This window comes from Drosophila innubila, chromosome X, assembly GCF_004354385.1.
Source record: "Drosophila innubila isolate TH190305 chromosome X, UK_Dinn_1.0, whole genome shotgun sequence".
Taxonomy (NCBI): Eukaryota; Metazoa; Arthropoda; class Insecta; order Diptera; family Drosophilidae; genus Drosophila; species Drosophila innubila.
Window position 1 is genome coordinate 36,614,327 of NC_047626.1, and position 22,586 is coordinate 36,636,912.

The 22,586-nt window shown below is 36.7% G+C and overlaps 1 protein-coding gene across 1 annotated transcript in view; it reads left to right on the plus strand.

Moving 5' to 3' along the window:
- The window catches only part of LOC117794014, a 164,865-nt gene that overhangs the window by 236 nt on the left and 142,043 nt on the right, over nucleotides 1–22,586 (plus strand). The window contains exons 2-4 of the mRNA XM_034634476.1: nucleotides 113–422; nucleotides 699–795; nucleotides 5,796–5,965. Of these exons, the coding sequence (XP_034490367.1) occupies nucleotides 113–422; nucleotides 699–795; nucleotides 5,796–5,965 (577 nt within the window). The remainder of the gene's footprint in view (nucleotides 1–112; nucleotides 423–698; nucleotides 796–5,795; nucleotides 5,966–22,586) is intronic.

Genomic DNA, 22,586 nt, shown 5'->3' on the forward strand with positions numbered 1-22,586 from the left:
AACGCGTCCCGCAGCCCTGGGATCCTAAATTGGCCTGTACGCAATGAGGAATCACCCCCCCCCCCAACTCCCATGCTCATCCCAACCCGGTTACTTTGCTGCCGTATTTCAGACGACAGCATCGCGATTCACGTGGCGATGACGACAACTCACCTTCATCGAGAGGTATCCGAGATATACTTAGCAGCGCACTGGACAATGGCGACTGGGATGAGGTGCTGTCAACGGCCAGCGACGTCAATTTCGACGAGGATGAGTTGCCCCTCTACCAAATCGATTGGGTAGAGGCGACAGCCCATTGGACGTTGCGCGGGTTGGCCGGGAGATTGCCCCAGGAAGTGGTAGACGCGGTAGAGTCGCGACCATCTATCGTCCGAACAACGACGAAGTTCACCGTGGAAACTGATCACAAACTGTTCCAGGTGAAGATTTCTCGGGCCGGGAACATCCGAATCTCTTTTCTCCGCAAGAAGTAAAGGGGGGGTGTGAGGCAGCATTTCGCTGACCCCACAATTTTTATTTTTTAATGCCATGAAGCCAGTTTTACGGAGCTGATATTTTTATTCATTTGGCACGGAGCCAATAGTTCATAAGAACCACATGGAACTAGGATCGAAAACTAGTCATTCGGCATGGAGCCGACATATCATTTCGATTTTAGATCATCGTCCACTTTCAGGACGATGATCCCGATTTAGCTCAATTTCAAGGGTGGCAACCTTGAAGAGCAATATCGATACCATGGTGTGATATCGGCGATCGGCGGCCATTATGTGGCGGAGCGTCACTTTTCTGGTGAGCTTAAAATGTGAGGACGGGTGTCCTCAGTGTGTGTGTGTGTGCAAGTGTGCGTTGGCTGAGACGCCGCTGCCCGCCAAAACAGCGACACCATCTCCACACGTGAGTGTGTGCGTGTGCTTGGTGTGTGTGCCTGGTGAGCCGCCCCTAGTGCACAACCACCGCACAGCCCCGGAGGGCAACCGCCACCAACGGCAACAACGACAACAACAACTGCACCAACGACGCCACCACCCGCAGCGAGGCAACGCGCGACGCTTGATACGGCGCCCGCGTCTGTTAGGAGCGGTCAAAGGAGAGGCACAGTGGCTGGTGCTGCCGCGGAGGAGAACTTTTGACAACCATTTTTTCATTTCTAATTTAATTTTTTTCACTTGAAGAGACGTGCTTATATTTTTATACCCTGAACCCATTGAAAATGGGCAAAAAAAAGGGTATAATGTGTTTGGCAAAATGTATGTAACAGGCAGAAGAAGGGGTGGCAGACCCCAAAAAGTATATATATTCTTGATCAGGACCAACAGCCGAGTCGATCTAGCCCTGTCCGTCTGTCTGTTCGAGCGCGTCGATCTCAGATACTATAAGTGCTAGAGACTTCAAATTTGGAATGCCGGTTTGTGAATACTATGCAGGTCAGGTTTGTTTCCAATTTTTGATGCCACGCCCCCTTCGCCCACAAATTGCAAAAAACGATTTACAGGCGCAATTTTTGACATGGCACTCCCTAACTGAACAATCAGTTGAGAAGTATGCGTATTGAACGACCCTGAAAATTTCAAAGCGATTGACCCATAAATAGAGAAGTTATTTCGGAATTTACATTTAATTAAATAATTACATTTATAGCAAATCGAACGTGAGCGAGACAGCATGTTCACGTTTGTATGCAAGCATTAGTAGCAGTATTATAGGTTCATTTTTTTTTGGGTCCCAAATAAGAATCAAGCGATAAGCCAAAATATTATCGATATCATGAAAATGTTAATGTATCATAAATTATACATTAACATTTTCATTACATAATATCGATAATATTTTTGCCTATCACTTGATTCTTATTTGGTACCCAAAAAAAAAATGGGTACTAATTCGTACTGTCTTATACAAATATACAATTTGATTAAAATATAATTATGTTAATATATAAATATGTATTTTTGCATCGCAAAATTCAGCAGAAGCTGAAAGCTATTCATGAAATGAGAGAAAAAGCGATCATTTTGCAGCACTACTTTTGCATCTTTGCCGAGCACTGAAAGCTGCAAAATAATAATTTTAATTATTAATATTTCCGATTCCTTACACATATATATAATAAGTATCTGCTTATTATCGTTGTAAAAAAAAACTAACCATTTTCCGCATTAAGAATCTCATAAAATTAGACATTGTCTTTCTCAAATTTCGCGCGCACTGCAGCAGCCTTTGCCAGGCTCGAATTTGTTGCGTAAGAGGGAGAGAGGAAAATGGGTGCTGACAGATTGCAGGATGAGCGAAGTTGTAGTTTGTGGCTACTCTTGACACACGCTACATCGATTGCAAGCGATTACGATTACGACTTGCGATTTACCAATTTATCAATTTCTAATTAATTTTAAATACGTTTAATATAATACCGAGTGATATATTAGTTCAGTGGGGCATTAACAACGTAGTCTGCAGTGATAAACACAGTGATTTAAGACAACCAAAAGTTGTTCATAGAAAATGGGCAACAATCAACATTTATAAAAGAGTACATGGGCTCAGGGCATCCTACTGTCGAGCTTGCTCGACTGTAGCCGCACCTCACCGCGAGCGAAGCGAGCAGGGGGCGGAGCCCTCTTGTTTTCCAGTGTACACATTGAAACAAAAAAAATGCAAGTTAATGTGTGCGTGCGATTTATTTTATTTGTATTGGTGCAAGCACAACCATAAGGCAGCTTTGAGCACCCCTGGAATATGCATTTACTTATAGATCCTGACCCAAGTTGGTTCTTATCGAACTACTATATCATAAAGCTGTCATAGAACCGATCGGGCGAAATCCAAGTCTTATTATGAAAAACTTTTTTTGTCATAGTAAGTACGAAGACTCCGACAATAAAATATGCTCGACTGTTGCAACGCGAGCATGGGGCGGAGCACCCTAGTTTTCTTTATAATTAGAATAAAAAAATTTTTTTAAATGAAAGATATTCAACAAATAAATTCATATGATTTACTATCTGCCTGCAATAATGATAAAGTTACAATGTCAAAAGCAAAAGCAAATGCAAAAATTTCTGATATTCCACAAAAAACCCCTACACGAGGTAAAAGTCTAGTGACGAAAGCAATTTCTAGCCCCCAAATTTCTGATATCCAATTTCGTGACGAACAAAATTCAGTTTAATATAAAAATTTAAAAAAAAAAATATAAATTAATAATAAAAACAAAAAAGGAAATTGGCATTCGGCACTGCTCAATAAGTTATTTTTATGTACAAGAAGCTCACCCTTTTTGCGCACAGCACACAATGCCAATTTACTTTTTTTTTTATTTTTAAAGTTGTTTGCCCAACCGACTGATTTAGCATGCATCTGTGAGTTTGGTTGAGATATCTCAGAAAACAAAAAAGTTTTCCATACTAAATTTTCATTTAACCCCGATTGTTCCTATGACAGCTATATGATAAAAAGGTGTGTTTATTATACTTTTTCGCAAATCTTCGTATTTTGTGGTATTAAAAAAGCCAGTACCCTGTTATTCATAGTGTTACCATATGGTAACAGACCAAAAAATGGTCCTGTCGATTATCCTAACAAGAACGAACAAAAAGAATGTCTTTTCCAGATTCAGCGACATCAAATTTATCAGTCCTAAAAAAAATTCATGAAGAAACTCGAATAAAAGTTGCTCAGGACGATTCGGGTTAGTTAACATATACCATTGTTTGGTCAGCTGGCGAGTTTAGTACCTAAGTAGTGCAGAGGATGGTGTGTTTGACCCAGGTGCAGGGAGGCGCGGGTTCATTTCCCCCACCAGGCAGGATTTTTGTTTTATTTTTTAGTTTAATTTTATTAACATATTCTTAAATTTTAGAATATTTTACAAAATCGGTCAAAATCGGGTTACTATATCATATAGCTGCAATAGGAACAATCGGGTTCGGATTCAACTTTAGTATGGAGAACTTTTTTGTTTTTCAAGCTATAACAACCAAACTCACAGATTGTGTTTTTCTTACCATATATTACACTCTGACCAACTTTTGTCAAAATCAGATAACTATATAAAAAAACTGTCATAGGTACAATCAAGCTCAAAATAACCTTTAGTATGAAAAACTTTTTTGGTTCTTAAGACATGTCAACCAAAGTCACAGATTGTGTATTTGGGACTGCCTGTTACCCGCTGACCAAATTTGATGAACATTGGGTAACTATATCATATCCCACAAAAAAACTTTGTTTTATATTTTTATTTAAAATTTTAAGATTAAACTAAATTTTGTTCGTCACAAAATTGGATATCAGAAGTTTTCGGGCCAGAAATTGTTTTCGTCAATAGACTTTTACCTCGTGTAGAGGTTTTTTTTGTGGGATATCAGAAATTTTTGCAATTGTTTTTGCTTCTGACATTGTAACTCTATCATTATTGCAGGCAGATAGTAAAATATATAAATTTAGTTGTTGAATTTCTTTCATATTTAAAAAAAAATATATTTTTTTTTATTATAAAGGAAACTAGGGGGCTACTTACCGCCCCCTGCTCGCTTCGCTCGCGTTGCTATATATATATCAATGCATATTCTATTAGTTTGGTTACGATATCTCGTATACTAATACTTAATATTAGACCGATCAGTCCTATGACAGCTGTAAATGTATATATACAGTTAACAGGTAATATCTTCCAAGCACCTCAGCCAAAGTTTATGTTTCATATACCAAAAAACGAAAAATTGTACGTACTACAATATACTTAAATTTAATAAAAAGTTAAATTTTACCTGAGTACTTAAGAACAATACAAAATTTTACCAAAAGGCCCCAACAGCCCCATTAGCTGCAATCATTAAAATTTTTCTCCTCCCACTTACACCACTGTATCTCATGACCCAGGAGAGTTAGAAAAAGTTTTAGTATGTCATTTTGTAGAACTAAACCTTTCGATCGGTATATAACTCGATAGAAATTAATTCTTAGTATGTAAATTATTTTTGTTTTTTGAGTTATCTAGGCCAAACTCATAGAATATGTCTTTTTTACTAAATGTTACACTCTATTCAAATTTGGTCTAAATCAGATGACTATATAATACAGCTGCCATATGAGCGTCGGTTTCAAATTAACCTTTAATATGAAAAACTTTTTTTAATTTTTGAATTCACAAAATTCGCTGCCAAATCTAGCCGCGTGCATACAATTATTCGTTTTTTTTTACAAAAAATGTTATATTATATAAATTTGTTGCTACTTATTGCATTCAGCATAAAATTTCCAACGACAAAAAATTTCAATTTTTTTTCAAATAGCTGATAACTGATAATAATTGCATCGTACGAACGGTTAAAAACATAGTAGTCTGATTTGTATAAGAAGGTATCATGTAATTTAGCAGGTACTAATGACTGATCTATCAGAAGTAAAAAATAATTATAAACCGATAAAAAACGTGCCGAATAAACCCAATGTTAGAAATAACGACCATTTGCGAGCAAAGCGAGCCGGGGCCGGAGCCCCCTAGTTAATTTATATTTTTATTCAAATTTTTTATATTAAAATGAGTTTTGTTCGTCACAAAATTGGATATCAGAAATTTTGGGGCTAGAAATTGCTTTCGTCACTAGACATTTACCTCGTTTAGAGGTTTTTTTGTGGTATATTATATCTTCACAGTATAATTTTTGTGATTTATAAAGCTCAAACATCGTCGAAGTGCACTAAAGAAATGATTTTTTACCACAAAGGGTTTATAGGCTTTACTTTACTTTATTTCAAATATTTTAAATATTTTGTCTTCTGCTTTTTAGATAGCTCGCAGGGAGCCTCGAAGCGGTTCTTTACAGACTTTCTACAAGATCTGCCAACACCGGGAACAGGAGGACCTACCTTCGATACCAGCATTACCAGCAATATAACTGGCCTTGTAGGCAAGACTGTAAAGCTAACCTGCCGCGTCAAAAACCTGGGAAATCGCACAGTAAGTACTGAAATATTTACCTATCCCCCTACCAACGTACAGATTACTTTTTCATAGTTTTGAGAAATCCAAACTTGAATTTTGAACCAATATTGATATGTTAATAAAGAGCATAGTAGGCTCCGATAGAAAGAGTAGTAAGCTCCAGACATTGAAGGCTTGGGCGACTACAAACTTACTATTTTTAGATGGCAAACCGAAGCAGTATTTATTTATAAGGTTATTTATAATCTCAGACTGCCAGAATTTTTTTTCTCAGTCGAAACAAATATTAAATTGGACAAAAAAAATTCGACAAAAGCCAGAGCTTTGATATTACTACAGAAAATAATAAATACCAAAAAGTAGTTATGTAAATAAAAATTTTAGATCGTGTCGCCACCAATAAGTATCGAGTTGTCGATATATAGGAAATAGTAGATCGAGTTAAAAATATCAAGTTTTCTCAAAAAAAAAATTTTCTAACTCAAAAACGCAATTGAATTCACAAATACACTCTTTTTTTATAACAAATCTTTTTTTCATGTGTTGTTTTCATGCTTTATTGAAACTTGGTAATTTTGGAGGCTATTTATTACGGTCGCTCACCAAAAAATTAACGACCAAGCTTAATTCATAAAAATAATTACGATGAACAATCGTTGTTCCGTTCGAGTGTGGTTCAATTGAGAATTGGTTTAAGTAATTTATACAAAAAGTTTTTTAGTATTTTTAGTAAAATTTTTTGTGGCGTTTGGAGCCTTACAAAGTTGGGGTAATTTTCGAAAAAGTTCTGAAAGACATGCGTTTAAAGTGTAACTTATAATATTGGGAAATTTTTCAACTTAAAGTCGATTTTCGAAACCGAGTCCAGTCGGGTCTACTTGTAACGATCCTTTTGTTTGTCACCGGGCTAACTCGGTCGGCGAGTGGATCCGTGCAACAAATTTATAAAAATGCAGCACTTGCGAATAAATGATGACCCAGAGAGATTTAAATTATTCAATGGGTTTCTTGGTTTATTAGCGACTTAAATCCCACTCATAATTGTACAAAGTAAATATAGATAATTATGCGGGTATATCCTGTGTCGATCCGGTTGTCGTCCTCCCGAGTCGGTTCCAGGTCGTCTTCTCCGGAATTTGGGATATCTCAGCTCAGCTTGAGAACTCTATTCCGTTGACGCGAGGCTAGAAATAGGCTGGAGCCGGGTAACGCTAGATAAGATAGACTGAGTCCTGGCAACGCTGTGATAACTGGGCGGGGTCCTGGCAACTCTACGATAAATAGGCAGGGTCCTGGAAACGCTAGGATAAACGGGCTAGGCTTGAATAGATCGAGTTTTGGCAACGCTAGGAGGACTAGGCAGGGTCCTGACACCGATATGATATATGGGCGGGGCTTGAGTAGATCGGGTCTCGGAAATGATAGGATAATTAGGCAAGGTCCTGGCAGTGCTAGGATAAATGGGCGGGGTCCTGGCAACCGCTAGGATAACTAGGCAGGGTCCTGGCAACGCTAGTATAGCTGGGTGGGGTTTGAATAGATCGGGTCCTGGCAACGCTAGAATAACTAGGCAGGTTCCTGGCAACGCTAGGATAACTGGGCGAGGTTTGAATAGATCGAGTCCTGGCAACGCTTGGATAACTAGGCTGGGTCCTGGCAACGCTAGGATATATACCGGGGCTGAGCAACGCTTGGATGTGGCTGGGTCCTGGCAACGCTAGGAAATAATTATACTGGGTCCTGGCATCGCTAGGATATACTCAATAAATCAGCTTCTTTGTTTTCTACCACTTCTCAAAAAATAACCCGCGTCTGTGACTGCATACCCTTTTATAGTTTGCAGACCCTAAGCTAACGGCACATGCGCTCATTATCCAGCAACGGTGCTGCGCTTACTAGCAAGTCAGCAATGCATTTGCTTACTAGCTAACGGTTCTTTTGTCGCGCGCGTTGCTGTAACTGTTGCAGTCCATGGGCGGTGCTAAAAAGAGAACTAGTTTTGTGAGAACCAATTATGTTTTTCACATACCAAATTTGACTTTTGTCTCTGATTCTCTGAGTACTCAAGAAGAGTTAAAAAAAAGCCATTGCCATATTTGTGCCCGATTGGAGATTTTTTACTTTTACTTTTTACTTTTAACATAACCCACGGTATTTTTCCATGTTACTCCATAGAGAAAGCCTTATGCACAGGAGCAAATTTTTTGAAACAATCAAAGGTTTTTACTATTTGATGGGAAAAAGATCTAGCTATTGAACTGTGTGAGATATCGGTTTAGAATATGAAATATATATCAAGAACACTTCAGAACAAATGCAGACCACAAAATAATAGAAGGCGTGTCAAGAGAAAGGGCGGATATTAACGGTAAAAGGGACTTATTGACCTAAAAAATTGCATTGTTTTAAATCATTTAAATCAAAAATACGCGTCGATTGATACCTCGATCACCCAAATCCGACAACTAGTTTAAAAGATAATTTAATTTGAAATTTTTAGTGGACTTCTCAAAATGCGATGAAAAGTTAGTTTGTTTGTTTGTTTGTCTGTTTGCATCAAAGCACTAAAAAACGTTAGATGAAATGAATAGATCCCCATTCCTTTTCGAAAATCTAAAAAAATTTGTTTTACGACTTTTTGAAACAACCGCTAGTTTAGCGGGAAAACGCTAAGTCCCGCTAAAGTTTAACCCCAATAGTTTCCAAACCATAGTAGTTACAGATATGTCCTATATATCATTGGAAAGGTGAGTTTGAGAGCTTTTAGGCCTACTAAGGTTACATTTTACAGGTGAAATAAGGTTTTTTAGCTTACATTTTAGCGAATTTTTGAAAAATTGACACATGAATGAAAAACACGAAAATTGACATGTGGCACTGCGCAAAAAGTAATTTTTATGTTCGTTGTAGCTCCCCCTTCTTACGCGCATTTCAGAATGCCAATTTTCGTGTTTTTTTATATTTTTTTGTAATATTATTTAAAATTTTTATATTAAACTTTATTTTTTTCGTCACAAAATTGGATATCAGAAATTTTTGGGGCTAGAAATTGCTTTCGTCACTAGACTTTTACCTCGTGTAGAGGTTTTTTTTGTGGGATATCAGAATTTTTTTCAATTGCTTTTGCTTTTGACATTGTAACTTTATCATAAATGCAGGCAAATAGTAAAATATATAAATTTAGTTGTTCAACGTATATTTAAAAAATTTTTTTCTTTAATTATAAAGAAAAACTAGGGGGCTTCACCCCCTGCTCGCTTTGCTCGCGCTGCTACAGCCGAGGATACTCTACTGTCGCAGACCCCGTACTTACTATGAAAAAAAAAAGTTTTTCATACTAATACTTGGATTTCGCCCGATCGGTGCTATGAAAGCTATATGATATAGTAGTTCGATTAAAACCAACTTTGGTCAGAATATATAAGTCTAATTTAAATGCATATTCTATTAGTTTGGGTACGATATCTCGTAAAAAAAAAAATTTTCATACTAAGACTTAATATTGGACCGATTGGCTATATGATATAGTGGTCCGATAAGAAATAACTTCGGTCAGGATTTTTAAAACTGACTTAAATGCATATGCTATCAATTTGGTTAAAATATCTCACTAAACAAACAAGTTTTTCATACTAAAACCTAATTTTGAGCCGATCGGTCCTATGACAGCTATATGATATAGTAGTCCGATTTGAACCAACCTTGTTCAGGGTATATAAAACCGAGTTAAGTGCATATTGTATCAGTTTGGTTGAGATATCTTATAAAACCAAAATGTTATTCTTACTAAAACATGATTTTCGACCGATAGAAAAATGTATTTATTCACTTAACAGGTAATATCTTCCAAGCCCCTCAACCAAAAATTATGTTTCATAAACAAAAAAACGCGAAAATGTATTACAACCCTTTGCTCTTAAATGACAGAAACTGCAGTTGAAATGCCTTCATTTGCACATATTTTTGCTACTTATATTATTTTCTTACATACAAATTTGGATTTCAGAATGAACAAATTTGTGTGGTGCCCGGCTTACAGAATATTTTATAGATTAAAACTGAGTGTCCGAAATATTAGGTTGTCCGAATTAACAAGTATTTTTTAATTTAATTTTATTAGCATATTTTTAAATTTTAGGATACTTTACAATTTGGTCAAAATCGGGTTACTATATCATATAGCTGCAATAGGAACCATCGGGTTCAGATTCATCTTTAGTATGGAGAACTTTTTTGTTTTTCGAGTTATCTCAACCAAACTCACAGATTGTGTTTGTTTTACCATATTTTACACCCTGACCTGATATCAAGCTCACAGAATATGTCTTTTTTAATAAATGATACAATCTGTTTAAAATTGGTCTGAATCGGATGACTATATAATATAGCTGCCATATGAACGTCGGTTTCAAATTAACCTATAATATGAAAAACTTTTTTAATTTTTACAATTTCTTAACAAAATTCACAGATTCGCTTCTGCACGCCAAATATCGAAGTTTTCTTTGACAAAAAATGTTATGTTATATAAATTTGTTGCTACTTATTGCATTCAGCATGAAATTTCCAACGACAAAACGTGCCGAATAAACCCAATGATAGAAATAAAGACCCTTTGCTCTTAAATGAAAGAATCTGCAGCTTAAATGCCTTCATTTGCACATATTTTTGTCACTTATATTATTTTCTTACATACAAACACGTTTATGTGATTGGATTTCAGAATGAAAAAATTTGTGTAATGCCCTGGTTACAGAATATTTTATAGATAAAAATTGAGTGTCCGAATTATTAGGTTGTCCGAATATTTGTTGCTACTTATTGCATTCAGCATGAAATTTAAAACGACAAAATATTTCTAATTTTTTTCCAATAACTGATAACTGATAATAATTTCATCGTACGAAAGGAAAAAAAAACGTAGTAGTCTGATTTGTATAAGACGGTATCATGTCATTTAGCAGGTATTAATTACTGATTCATCAGAAGTAAAAGATAAAAATAAACTGATAAAAAACGTGCCGAATAATCCCAATGTTAGAAATAACGACCCTTTGTTCTAAAATGGCAGAAACTGCAGTTTAAATGCATTTATTTGCTTTTTTACTTATTGTTACTTATATTATTTTCTTACCTACAAACACGTTAATGTGATTGGATTTCAAAATAAACAAATTTGTTGGGTGCCCGGGTTACAGAATATCTTATAAATAAAAATTGAGTGCCCGAATTTTAATGTTGTCCGAATTATTGAAATAGTAGAGTAATATAGTTTTGTGTTAATTAAGTTTATTCAAGAAAACTATAATAAGTGCTCCTCTTTTCAACACATCAATCAATCAGATGGCGAGCAAAGCGGGCAGCGGGAGGAGCGCTCCAGTTATTTCATATTTTTATTTAAGATTTTTAGATTAAACTGAATTTTGTTCGTCACAAAATTGGATATCAGAAATTTTGGGGCTAGAAATAGCTTTCGTCACTAGACTTTTATAGACGAGTTTTTTTTTGTTACATTCTCGCACATGATGATATTTGAATTCTATATGCCCATCTCCTAAACCTGTTTCTTGATATATGCGTATTCGGCTTCTGTACTGCTTAGTGCGACAATGTTTGCTTCTTTGCTTCTTCGATTCCCATGTAAGCGCAGATCCTGCGGCAAAGAAAGCCCATCCACTAAATGACTTTCGGTCACTACTGTCGCCTGCCCAATCCGCATCCACATAGCAATAAATTGACTTGCCGGTTTGCTCATAGTGCATGCTCAGGTCAGCAGTACCCTTTAGATAGCGTAGAACACGCTTGACACCTGCTTCGTGCTCCTGATGTGAATCAGAGTTTCTCTGAGCGAGTTTGGAGACAGAGTCGGGACGAGTTGTTAAAGCCAAGTACATCAGTGAGCCAATCAACGACTGATACTTGACTTGATCCACCTGTTGACATCCTTCAGTCTTGCACTTTACTTGAAATCCTGCTTCTAGCGGTACAAAATTTGGCTTACAGTTCTCCATGCCGTACTGGTGCAACAGATCCTGAATATATTGCTTGTGACCAACTGTTATGCCACCAGTCTCTCCTTTTCGAACGATCTCCATTCCCAAGAAATGTTTCAGGATATCAGTCGCTTAATTCTGTTCAGGTCATCTTTGCTTTTGCTGGCCAGTATGAGATCATTAACATACACAACGATTATGTTGAACTGCTGCTCATCTTGAAGAGTGTATACGCAAGGCCCACTTGCGCATGGAATGAAATCAATGTCAAGTAGGACGGTATTTAGCTTCTCATTCCACTCACGTCTACTCTGCTTAAGCCCATACAACGATTTGTGCAGCTTCAGAACACGCTTGGGATGATTTCCATCGACGAACCCCTCAGGTTGACGCATGTAGACATCTTCACTAAGCTCGCTGTTGAGATACGCTGCCGAAACATCCATCTGATGCATGTACATGCCATGCTCCACGGCCATGGCCATCACCAGCCTGAACGACGAATACCTAGCTACTGGGGAAAAAGTATCAAAATAATTAATTACGTAGCGCTGACTGCAGCACTTCGCGACCAGTCGTGATTTAAAGCGCTCGATGTTTCCAAATTTGTCGATGTGACCTCTAGCCATGGCATTCAAGGTGTTGTACATCTTGCGAGGACGCCCACGTCGACAGCTATGTACTAACTTTGGGCTTCCAGGACCACGACGTACTTGCTCCTCACACGCTCCTTCTTCAATGCACTGCTCGTCTGCAATGACTTCGTTATCGAGCTCATCATCAGGCACTGAGTTGGCCGAAGCTGATGGACTAGCTGATGAAGCTCCATTGATGACTCATCAACCGGCTTGTCTGGAGGCATGAACATCATGATTTCTGCATCACGTGCGAGTTTCTGGGACTTTATTTGACCATCTTCTATTACCTTACGTTTGCGTAGATTGTATAAACGATAAGCCTTTGCAGTTTCCAGACCAGGCCTCTTGGAGTGTGACATTGGTCAATGTCGACGTCTCTGCACGATTTTGCAAGTTTGAAGCTGCCTTAACTGCTTCTGCCCAAAATGCTTCATCAGTGCCTGCATGCACCAGCATGCTACGGGCCATCTCCACAAGAGTCCTATTGGCAAGCTCTGCCATGCCGATCTGCTGCGGGGTGTGCGGGACTGTCGGCTGTCTCTTGATTCCGCTGCTCTTCAAGTAGTTTTCGAACACCTCAAATACTCTCTTCCATTATCACTCCTGATCGCTTTAATGCTTTTTCCAGTTTGCTTTTTTTGCGTACGCCTTAAATTCTTTGAATTTCTCAAAAATTGTATCTCTTGACTTACGAAAGAAAACGTACACAAATCGGGTCTTGCCATCTATAAACGTTGCAAAATATTTTGCTCCACCATTTGACAGTTTGCTCATAGGGTCACATATATCTATGTGTATCAACCCTAGCACATGTTTTGCTCGATTTTGTGAAGCCTTTGGGAACTTTTTCACGCATATTTTGCATTTTGCACACGTTACACAAAAACGATCTTCTAATCCACATAGATTTGCCTTTAAGCTGTGTACCATTTTGATCTTTATCATTTTTTGCAGACTGTCAAAATTAAGGTGTCCAAACCGGCAGCGTAGCACTTCTCCATATTTGTTTCCAGCCTAATCAAATCCTGTTGCTTCTTTGCAGTTAACACTACTTGGCCGTGTTTATCCTTTACATATGCATTTTCTGCAGCAAACTCAACTGTAAAACCATTATTGCTTGCTCTGGCAACTGATATAAAGTTGCAGTGCAACCCTTTTACAAACAATATATTAAGTAGATCCACAGCTCCACTTTTCAAATACAAACGAACAGTTCCACGACCGCTCGCTTCGATGTAATTGTCACCTGTAAGAATAATGCGCTCTTTACATTCTCTTAAGTTGATAAACTGAGCCTTGTCTTTGCATAAGTGCGCTGTAGAGCCGCTGTCCAAGCACCACGCATGTTCTGAGGGCATTTCTCTTGTATTTATATTACCAAAGAACACTGAAAATGATTTCATTGATTCTTCGGCATCATTTTCACTTTTTTCTTTGTGCTCTTTCGATTTGTAATTTGCAGCAATATTGCCGCGGCGGCCGCACGTCCAACATTCAAACTTTTTGTCGCCGCTTCGCTTGTTGTCCCGCTCACTCTTGTCTAATTGCTTTTGCGCGCACTGATTTTTGCCTTTCTTTTGTGTACGCGTTCCGAACATTTTTTGTTCTCCTTCTTCCGCACAATTTTCTGCTTTGCGTCTATCTCCTTCTTCTAGAAGCTTTACCTTGAGTGAGCTGAGTGACGGTAGAGTATCACGCGTCTCTATTGCCACTACGAAATTTTTGTATGAGCTTGTCAACGTCGACAAGAGCAATATGCACAAAAGCTCATCAGGTATCGTGACCTCGATCTCATTGAGTTTTTCCACTACGTCAAATAAGTTTCCAAGATGCCCAACCATGCTATCTCCTTCTTTCAATTTCGTGGCCAATAATTGCTTGAGCAATGTAGCAATGCTTGAGCAATGTAACACACCGTGCCGGTCCTCTTGGCACATAAATCTCACGCAAATAATTCCAAACGTTCGCTGATGTTCCACAATGCTTAGCATTGTTTCTTTGCGTTGCCTTTATGCACAACATAATGCTTGCCATTGCCTTCTCATCTTTTGTGTCAAAATCTGCATTTGCCTGTGCGTTGTCGTTTTCTCTTTTGACGACTCGCCCGCAAACGACAGACCACAAATCAGCATGAATTAACACTCTCTTCATCTGCACTGACCAGGCACCATAATTCTCATTATCGAGCTCTCGATACTATGCATCGACGACATCATATTAACGCTCAATCAAAACATTATTTGCATACGGAGTCACCAGCTCAGTCCAGCAATAACTAGGCCCATAACCTATTCGTTTTATTTGAAATGTATAAGTACACTTCGCGTGTCTTTTGCAAAGTATAAGGGGCGACTGAAAATTAACATTAACATAGCGTCATAGCTTAAATGCTAACATAGTTCTTCTCTGGTTTTTACATGCAGGCATGTATGCTGTTACATATACGTTTTATTTCATTCATATTCTCAACACATTTTAATTGCGTTTTGGTACTGTTTTGTTCATAAAATATGATTCTTCGTATGGCAGCTATATGATATAGTAAGCCGATTTGAACTTAATTTGGTCAAGTTGTATAAAACTAACTTAAAAAAGTTTTCCATACTAAGTTTCATTTGACGCCGATCGTTCCTATGACAGCTAAATGATATAGTGCACAGGTCATATATATCAAGGAGGAGCCCCCTGTTAGATAAAGCTGTGTTTATTGGATTTTTTCGCAAATATTCTTTTTTTGTAGTATTAAAAAAACCTGTACCCTGTTACTCCCAGAGTTACCATATGGTAACAGGCCAAAAAATGGTCCCGTCGATTATCCTGACAGGGACGAACAAAAAGAATGTTTTTTCGGATTCAGCGACTTCAAATTTATCAGTCCTGAAAGTTTCATGAAGAAACTCGAAGCCACAATTAAATAAAGTACAATGCTACAAAATAATATGTAGGTTAGATTAGGTTATGCGGACTGCTCGACCAAAGAAATGTTTACCCAGGACGATCGGCCCATTGTGCTGTCCGGTTTCTGTAGGACTAGAAGGGGGTTTCGGGGGTGGTTAAAGGGATGCGTAAAGGATGGGGGGCAAGTTGAGGTTGAATGACCACAGTCGAAGGACCAGTAACTGTTTCCATTGAAATTTGGCCCTGCACTATAGGCGATTTTTCCATTTAGGCGGCATAAACTATAAATGTAGACCTTAATTTTGTTTGAACATTTGTTAGACTAAAATTGAGTTTATTAATTTTTTTTTTTGGAAATTAGGAAATTGGACCACCTCCTCCCTATTCGCTTCTGGGAAAAAAATTCGATATACAGCCGAACTTCCCTAACTCGAATCACCATTATCCGAAAAAAAAGTTCGACTTCTGGAGACTTCGAGTTATACAATTTTTTTAAGTTTATTAAAAGAAACTATGTACATATTCATTCATTTTTAAATCATGATCTTTTTAATCCTTTTTTTAACTTGTGTGGCTTACCAGCTTACTTAAAAAAAAAAAATCAGAAACTATTGACTACAAAATCATACATTCAAATTTCGAGCTGCAAAACTTTTTATCGTTAAAGTTTAAAAAAAAACATGAAAAATCAGAAATAAGTCACTAAATTTCACACACGTCAAATTTAATTTTCTCTTACTTTACTAAACCTCTACACGAGGTAAAAGTCTAGTGACGATAGCATATTCCAGCCTCAAAATTTCTGATATCCAATTTTGTGGCGAACGAAATAAAATTTAATATAAAAATTTTAAATAAAAATATAAATTTAAAAATAAAAACACGAAAATTGTCATTCTGCACTGTGCGCAAAAAGGGTGAGCTATCACGAGCATAATAAATACTTTTTGCGCAGTGCCGAATGCCAATTGTCGTATTAAGACAACCTGGTATTTCGGACTTCAATTTTTATCTATAAAATATTCTGAAACACGGGCACACAAAATTATTGAATCTGATCATAATAACGTGTTTGTATGCAAGAATAGAATAAACGTATAATAGTATAAAAATTGCAAGTAAAGGCATTTCAACTGCAGTTTCTGTCGTTTAAGAGCAAAGGGTCGCTTTTTTAACATAGAGTTTATTTGGCAGGTTTTTTTCTTTACTTCTGATGGATCAGTAATCAGTACCTGCTAAATGAAATGATACCTTCTTATACAAATCAGACTACTACGTTTTTCAGCGTTCGTACTATGCAATTATTTTCAGTTATCAGTTATTGGAAAAAAATTAGAAATATTTTGTCGTTTTAAATTTCTGAATTTGCTGAATGCAATAAGTAGCAACAAATATTTGGACAACCTAATAATTCGGACACTCAATTTTTATCTAAAAAATATTTTATAACTCTGGAATCACAAAAATTTTTTGATTCTGAAATCCGATCATATTAACTTGTTTGTATGTAAGAAAAGAATGAAAGTAGCAAAAATATGAGCAAGCAAAGGCATTTAAACTGCAGTTTCTGTCATTCAAGAGGAAAGGGTTGTAATTTTTAACATTGGGTTTATTCGATTGGATACCTTCTTTACTTGAAGATCAGTAATCAGTACCTGCTAAATGACATGATAGCTTTTTGTACAAATTAGACATTTTTTGCTGTTGATAATTTCCTTCTGAATGGTCGCATTCACCAGAAAACATGCTGCCTAATCAAGTATCATAAAAACTTTATGCTACTGATACTTCCTGGTGAAAGCTATGATACATTTTTCTGCCAACACCTGATGATCGAATTAGCGATAGTAAAAGTTATGAACAGCGCGGATAGGAAATTAAATTAAAACTATCTAATAAATTTAAATAAATTATTTGTTGTTGAAAAACTGCTGCTGCTTTCGATAAACATTTCATGAACTTCGATAAGAAAATCTGATGAGAGCAGAAAAGTAGCACAAAGTAGCAGCCTTTTTTTATGATACATGCACAGGTATCATGATACACAAAATTTGGTATCACGATACGATATACTGCCGTTCACCAGAAGTATCAAAGGTATTGCAAATATTATCAACAAATTTCTATAATATAACATTTTTTGAAAGAGAAACGAATAATTATATTCACCTGGCCCGCTGCCCTTGCAATCTGTAAGTTTGGTTGAGATAACTTAAAAAGCAAAATACATTTCATACTAAAGCTTATTGTGAACCCGATCTATGGCAGCTATGTTATGTATATTATGTGTATATAGGAATCCGATTTTGACCAAATTGTCAATTATCGTTAAATTCAAAATAATATTAATAAAACTAAATTTAAAATAAGATCTTAACCCGTACCTGTGTCTAACACATCATCCACTACTATTACACTCGGCACTTGACCAAACACTGCTTTAAGTATCTCCCAAACCAGAGCGAATAAATCGCAGCGGCAGCGGCGCGAATATATAATTACATTGCGTCTTATGAACGTATGCACACCAAAGCGGAGCGAATTCGTTTCGACTGCGAATTTGCAGCGTTTTTTTCCAGAACCGCGCATGCAGCGTTTTTTCCGCTTGCCGCCAAGAACGATAGAATTAGATTGCGCAGAAATTTGCTCATGTTCTGCGCTGATGACGTCACATGTAATGCATGTGTTGAATTTTTGACTTGTTTACATGTTAAATTACTATATTTTGGCTTTTAATACAATATAATTATAATAATATAATACGAGAAGCAGTTATTAACTTATAATCATTCACTTTTATTGAAAAAATGTATTAAAAATCATCACATGTGACGTTTATGCGTTTAGCTGTTTATGCGCAATGTCTTTTTTCATGGCTGTCATTTGACGAAGACATTTTTGCGAATAAAGAAACCGCGAATAAATTCGGCGCGGTGTGAACACACTTGCGATTTTGGCGCGGAAAACATCACGCGATTTATTCGCGCCGCTGCCGCTGCGATTTATTCGCTCTGGTTTGGGAGATGCTATATGTGAGTTTGGTTAAACTGGTTAACTTAAAAAACAAAAAGTTTTTTCAAAATATCTGAGTTATTTGTTTGCTTCTTCATATGCATTTGCTTTTGTTCCTTTTGCTGTTGTTGTTTTTGTTGCTGGCTGCCTTGCTGCTGTTGTTGTTGGCCATAACAATGTGCCTGTTGCTGTTTCTGCTGTAGCTGCAAGTTGGGTTGAAGCGCACCCACCGATCTCTCGCCACCAAATTCATTTTCAACTATTAGTGATAGGTATCGCTATTTATTGATGCAAAGAAGTGATACTTATGCAAAGTAAAGATCGATATGACATTCAAAGCGATGTATCGATAAGCATACTAATTGAGGCATTTATTTATTAACAATTTACAAACAATTCGCTTTATTTATCTTTCATAATATTAATTAAACAAAACAATAATTAATTTAAAGAAATTTATTTTACAGAACCTTTAACAGCTGCTAAGAAAATTTGATATGCTGCAGCCCTGGGTTTAGTTTTCTTTGGTTTTAACAAAAACAAAAACAAACAACAACAAAAATACGGAATGTAGCAACACATTATTTTTGATAAAAAAAATTTAAATAGAAAACATTTTCTATTTAAATCATTCTATTAACACAGCCTGTTAACAGCAGCTTTGCATCTGTAAAACAAATTTTATGTTGCAGCCTTTTGAGATTTTGTAGAAGATTAGCACAAAGAATAGCAATGATAAAGCTGTATAACAAACAACAACAAAATTGCAAAATGTTGCAATATTCTAATTTTGATTTTAAAAAATAGACAAAAAAACAAGGGGGCTTCGCACCCTGCTTACTACGCTCGCCTTTCCCTGGGTCGCTTCGCTCGCGTTGATGTATGAACGAACTACAGTCGAGCCCACTCGACAGTTATATGCTCGCTACCCATACTTCGCGGCACTTAGATTTAATGACCATAAATTAAATAAACAATTACTTAAAAAACTTCAATTCGTACAGAGGCTTAATTTAGTTGACACTTTAAACTTAAACTAGTCGGCCGGTGCTGCAGTCGAGCATACTGGACTGCCGGAGACCCCGTACTTACTATGGCAAAAACTAATAATGGAAAAAATTAAAAAATATTTAGTTATCTTAAATGCATGTTCTATCATATTAGTAACAATGTCTCATAAAACATAAAAGATTTTTATACTAAGACTTGATTTTCGCCCGATGGGTCCTATGACAGCTATAACACTGTCTTCAATAATGTGTGTGACTGACACATAGATGGCGGCACTAGTACTACTAGTGTCAAAATCATATGTTAATCCGACCATTTGTTTACAAGTTACAGTGCTTTAAGTAACGCTACTTTTGAGTTAAAAAAAATAAATTCAAAGCAATTCCGTGTGCTGATTTATCATTGTTTTTTAATGAAAAAAATACTGTTCAATGCCAGGAATGGCTTGAAAAACATTGTTCGGACTCTGCTCCATCAAAAAGAAGCATTTGTTATTGGTATGTCGAATTCAAACGTGGTCGTACAGACACCGATGACATTCCATCTACTGGAAGGCCAAATGACGCTGTTATTCCGGAAAACGTTGAAAAAACACTGTAAATCATTATGTCCGACAGTAAGGTGAAAGTGAGGGAGATTGCTGACATTCTAAAGATATCAGCAGGCAGTGTACACACCATAATACACGAACATTTGGGTATGAAAAAGGTGTTTTCCAAATGGGTGCCGCGTTTGCTCACAACGGAGCAAAAACAACAACGAATCGATGAATCAAAGAGCTGTTTGGACATGTTTACGCGCAATAAGTCGGAGTTTTTGCGTCGGTACATCACAAAGGATGAAACATGGATCCACCATTTCACTCTAGAGTCAAATCGGCAGTCTGCTGAGTGGCATGCAGCCGGTGAAAGCCGCCCAAAGCGAAAAAAGACGCCGCAGTTGGCTGGCAAGGTTACGGCGTCTGTATTTTGGGATGCTCATGGAATAATATTCATCGACTATCTCCAGAAGGGGCAGACCATCAACAGCGAATATTATATAGCGTTATTGGAGCGCTTGAAAGACAAAATCGCAAAGAAACGGCCTCATATGGCGAAGAAAAATGTGTTGTTCCACCAAGACAATGCACCGTGTCACAAATCAATGAAAACGATGGCAAAATTGAACGAATTGGGCTTCGAATCCCCATCCACCGTATGCTCCAGATTTTGCTCCCAGCGACTACTGGCTCTTCGCAGACCTCAAAAAGATGCTCCGTGGTAAGAGATTTCGCTCAAATGATGAAGTAATCGCCGAAACTAACGCCTATTTTGAAGGCAAAGAAAAATCATTTTACAAAGGCGGTATCGAAAGATTGGAAAAGCGTTGGAATGATTGTATCTCCCTAAAAGGGAACTATGTTGATGAATAAAAACGAATTTTGGCAAAAAAAATGTGTTTTAATTAATTAGTCACACACATTATTGAACGAAGTGTTATGATATAGTGGACCGATTTGAACCAACTTTGGATAGGATATATAAAACCAATTGTTATGCATATTTAATCAGTTTGGTTACGATATCTCATTAAACAAAAAAGTTTTTCATACTAAGACTTGATTTTCGCCCGATCGGCCCTATGACAGCTACATGATATAGTGCTCCGATTTGATCCAACTTTGGACAGGTTATATAAAACCAAGTTTTATTTATATTCTGTCAGTTTGGTTACAATATCTCATAAAACAAAAAACTTTTTCTTACTTAGACTTAATTTTCACCCGATCGGTCCTATGACAGCTATATGATATAGTTGACCGACTTGAACCAACTTCGGTAAGGATGTATAAGACTAACTTAAATGAATATTCTTTAAGTTTGGTTACGATATCTCATAAAACTAAAAAGTTTTTCATACTAAGACTTGATTTTCGCCCGATCGGTCATATGACAGCTATATGATATAGTGGTCCGATTTAAACCAACTGTAAACAGGATATATAAAACCAAGTTTTATGTATATTCGATCAGTTTGGTTTCGATATCTCAAAAAACAAAAAAGTTGTTCATACTAAGACTTGATTTTCACTCGATCGATCCTATGACAGCTATATGATATAGTGGTCCGATTTGAACCAACTTTGGACATATATAGATATGGATATATAAAACCAAGTCGTATGCTTATTGTATCAGATTGCTTTAGATATCTCATAAAACAAAAGAATTGTTCATACTAAAACTAGATTTTTGACCGATTGTTCCTATGGGCGCTATATGATATAATGAAATGATTAAACATGTATTCAATATTTAATGTCAATATAACATTCATAAATAATAATTTCAAAAAACTGTAAAAATTAAAAAAACAGCTTAATATCAGCTGGAAAAAAAGTTGTTCCCGCCGGGAATCGAACCCGCAACAAAGTTGCAAAAAATTTTAACTGACAGAGGCTCAACGTGTTATGCCACTCTCGCACTTATGGGTTCAACCTCCCAAATGGCCATATTGCTTGTTTTGGTGCTCAATTACAAAGTAAAAGAAATAAATTATATTTTAACATTTAATGTTAATATTACATTTTAAATAGGCACTGAGTTTGTTTTAATATAAAATGAAATTGAATTCGAACATAAATAAATTAAAAATCTTTCGCCCACGGCAGGACTCAAACCCACGAGCACCGTCCGACTCCGCGACTCAGAACACTGCGCCACGTAAGCCCACGACCGATTGGACGCCAATTTGTGATATAATATTTTAATACAAATTTTTATTTTATCAAGTTATTTACTAAAGTTTTAATTACTGCCAACGCGCTATTTACTGTGCGATCTGAATGAGATTTTCAGCAAAAATCTAGGACAATTATATCTTCGTCTGTGCAAAATCTGGAATTTCTGGCTTTCAAATTGCTCTTATAATTTCGATATTAAATTTTCTATGTCGATTTGCAGGCGGTTAAGGGGGCGTGGTCAAATTTTGAAATAAACTTGATCTGCTTGCAATATAGACGAACCCACATACCAAGTTTGGGGTCTCTAGCTCTTATAGTCTCCGAGATCTAGGTGTTCATACAGACAGACAGACAGACGGACA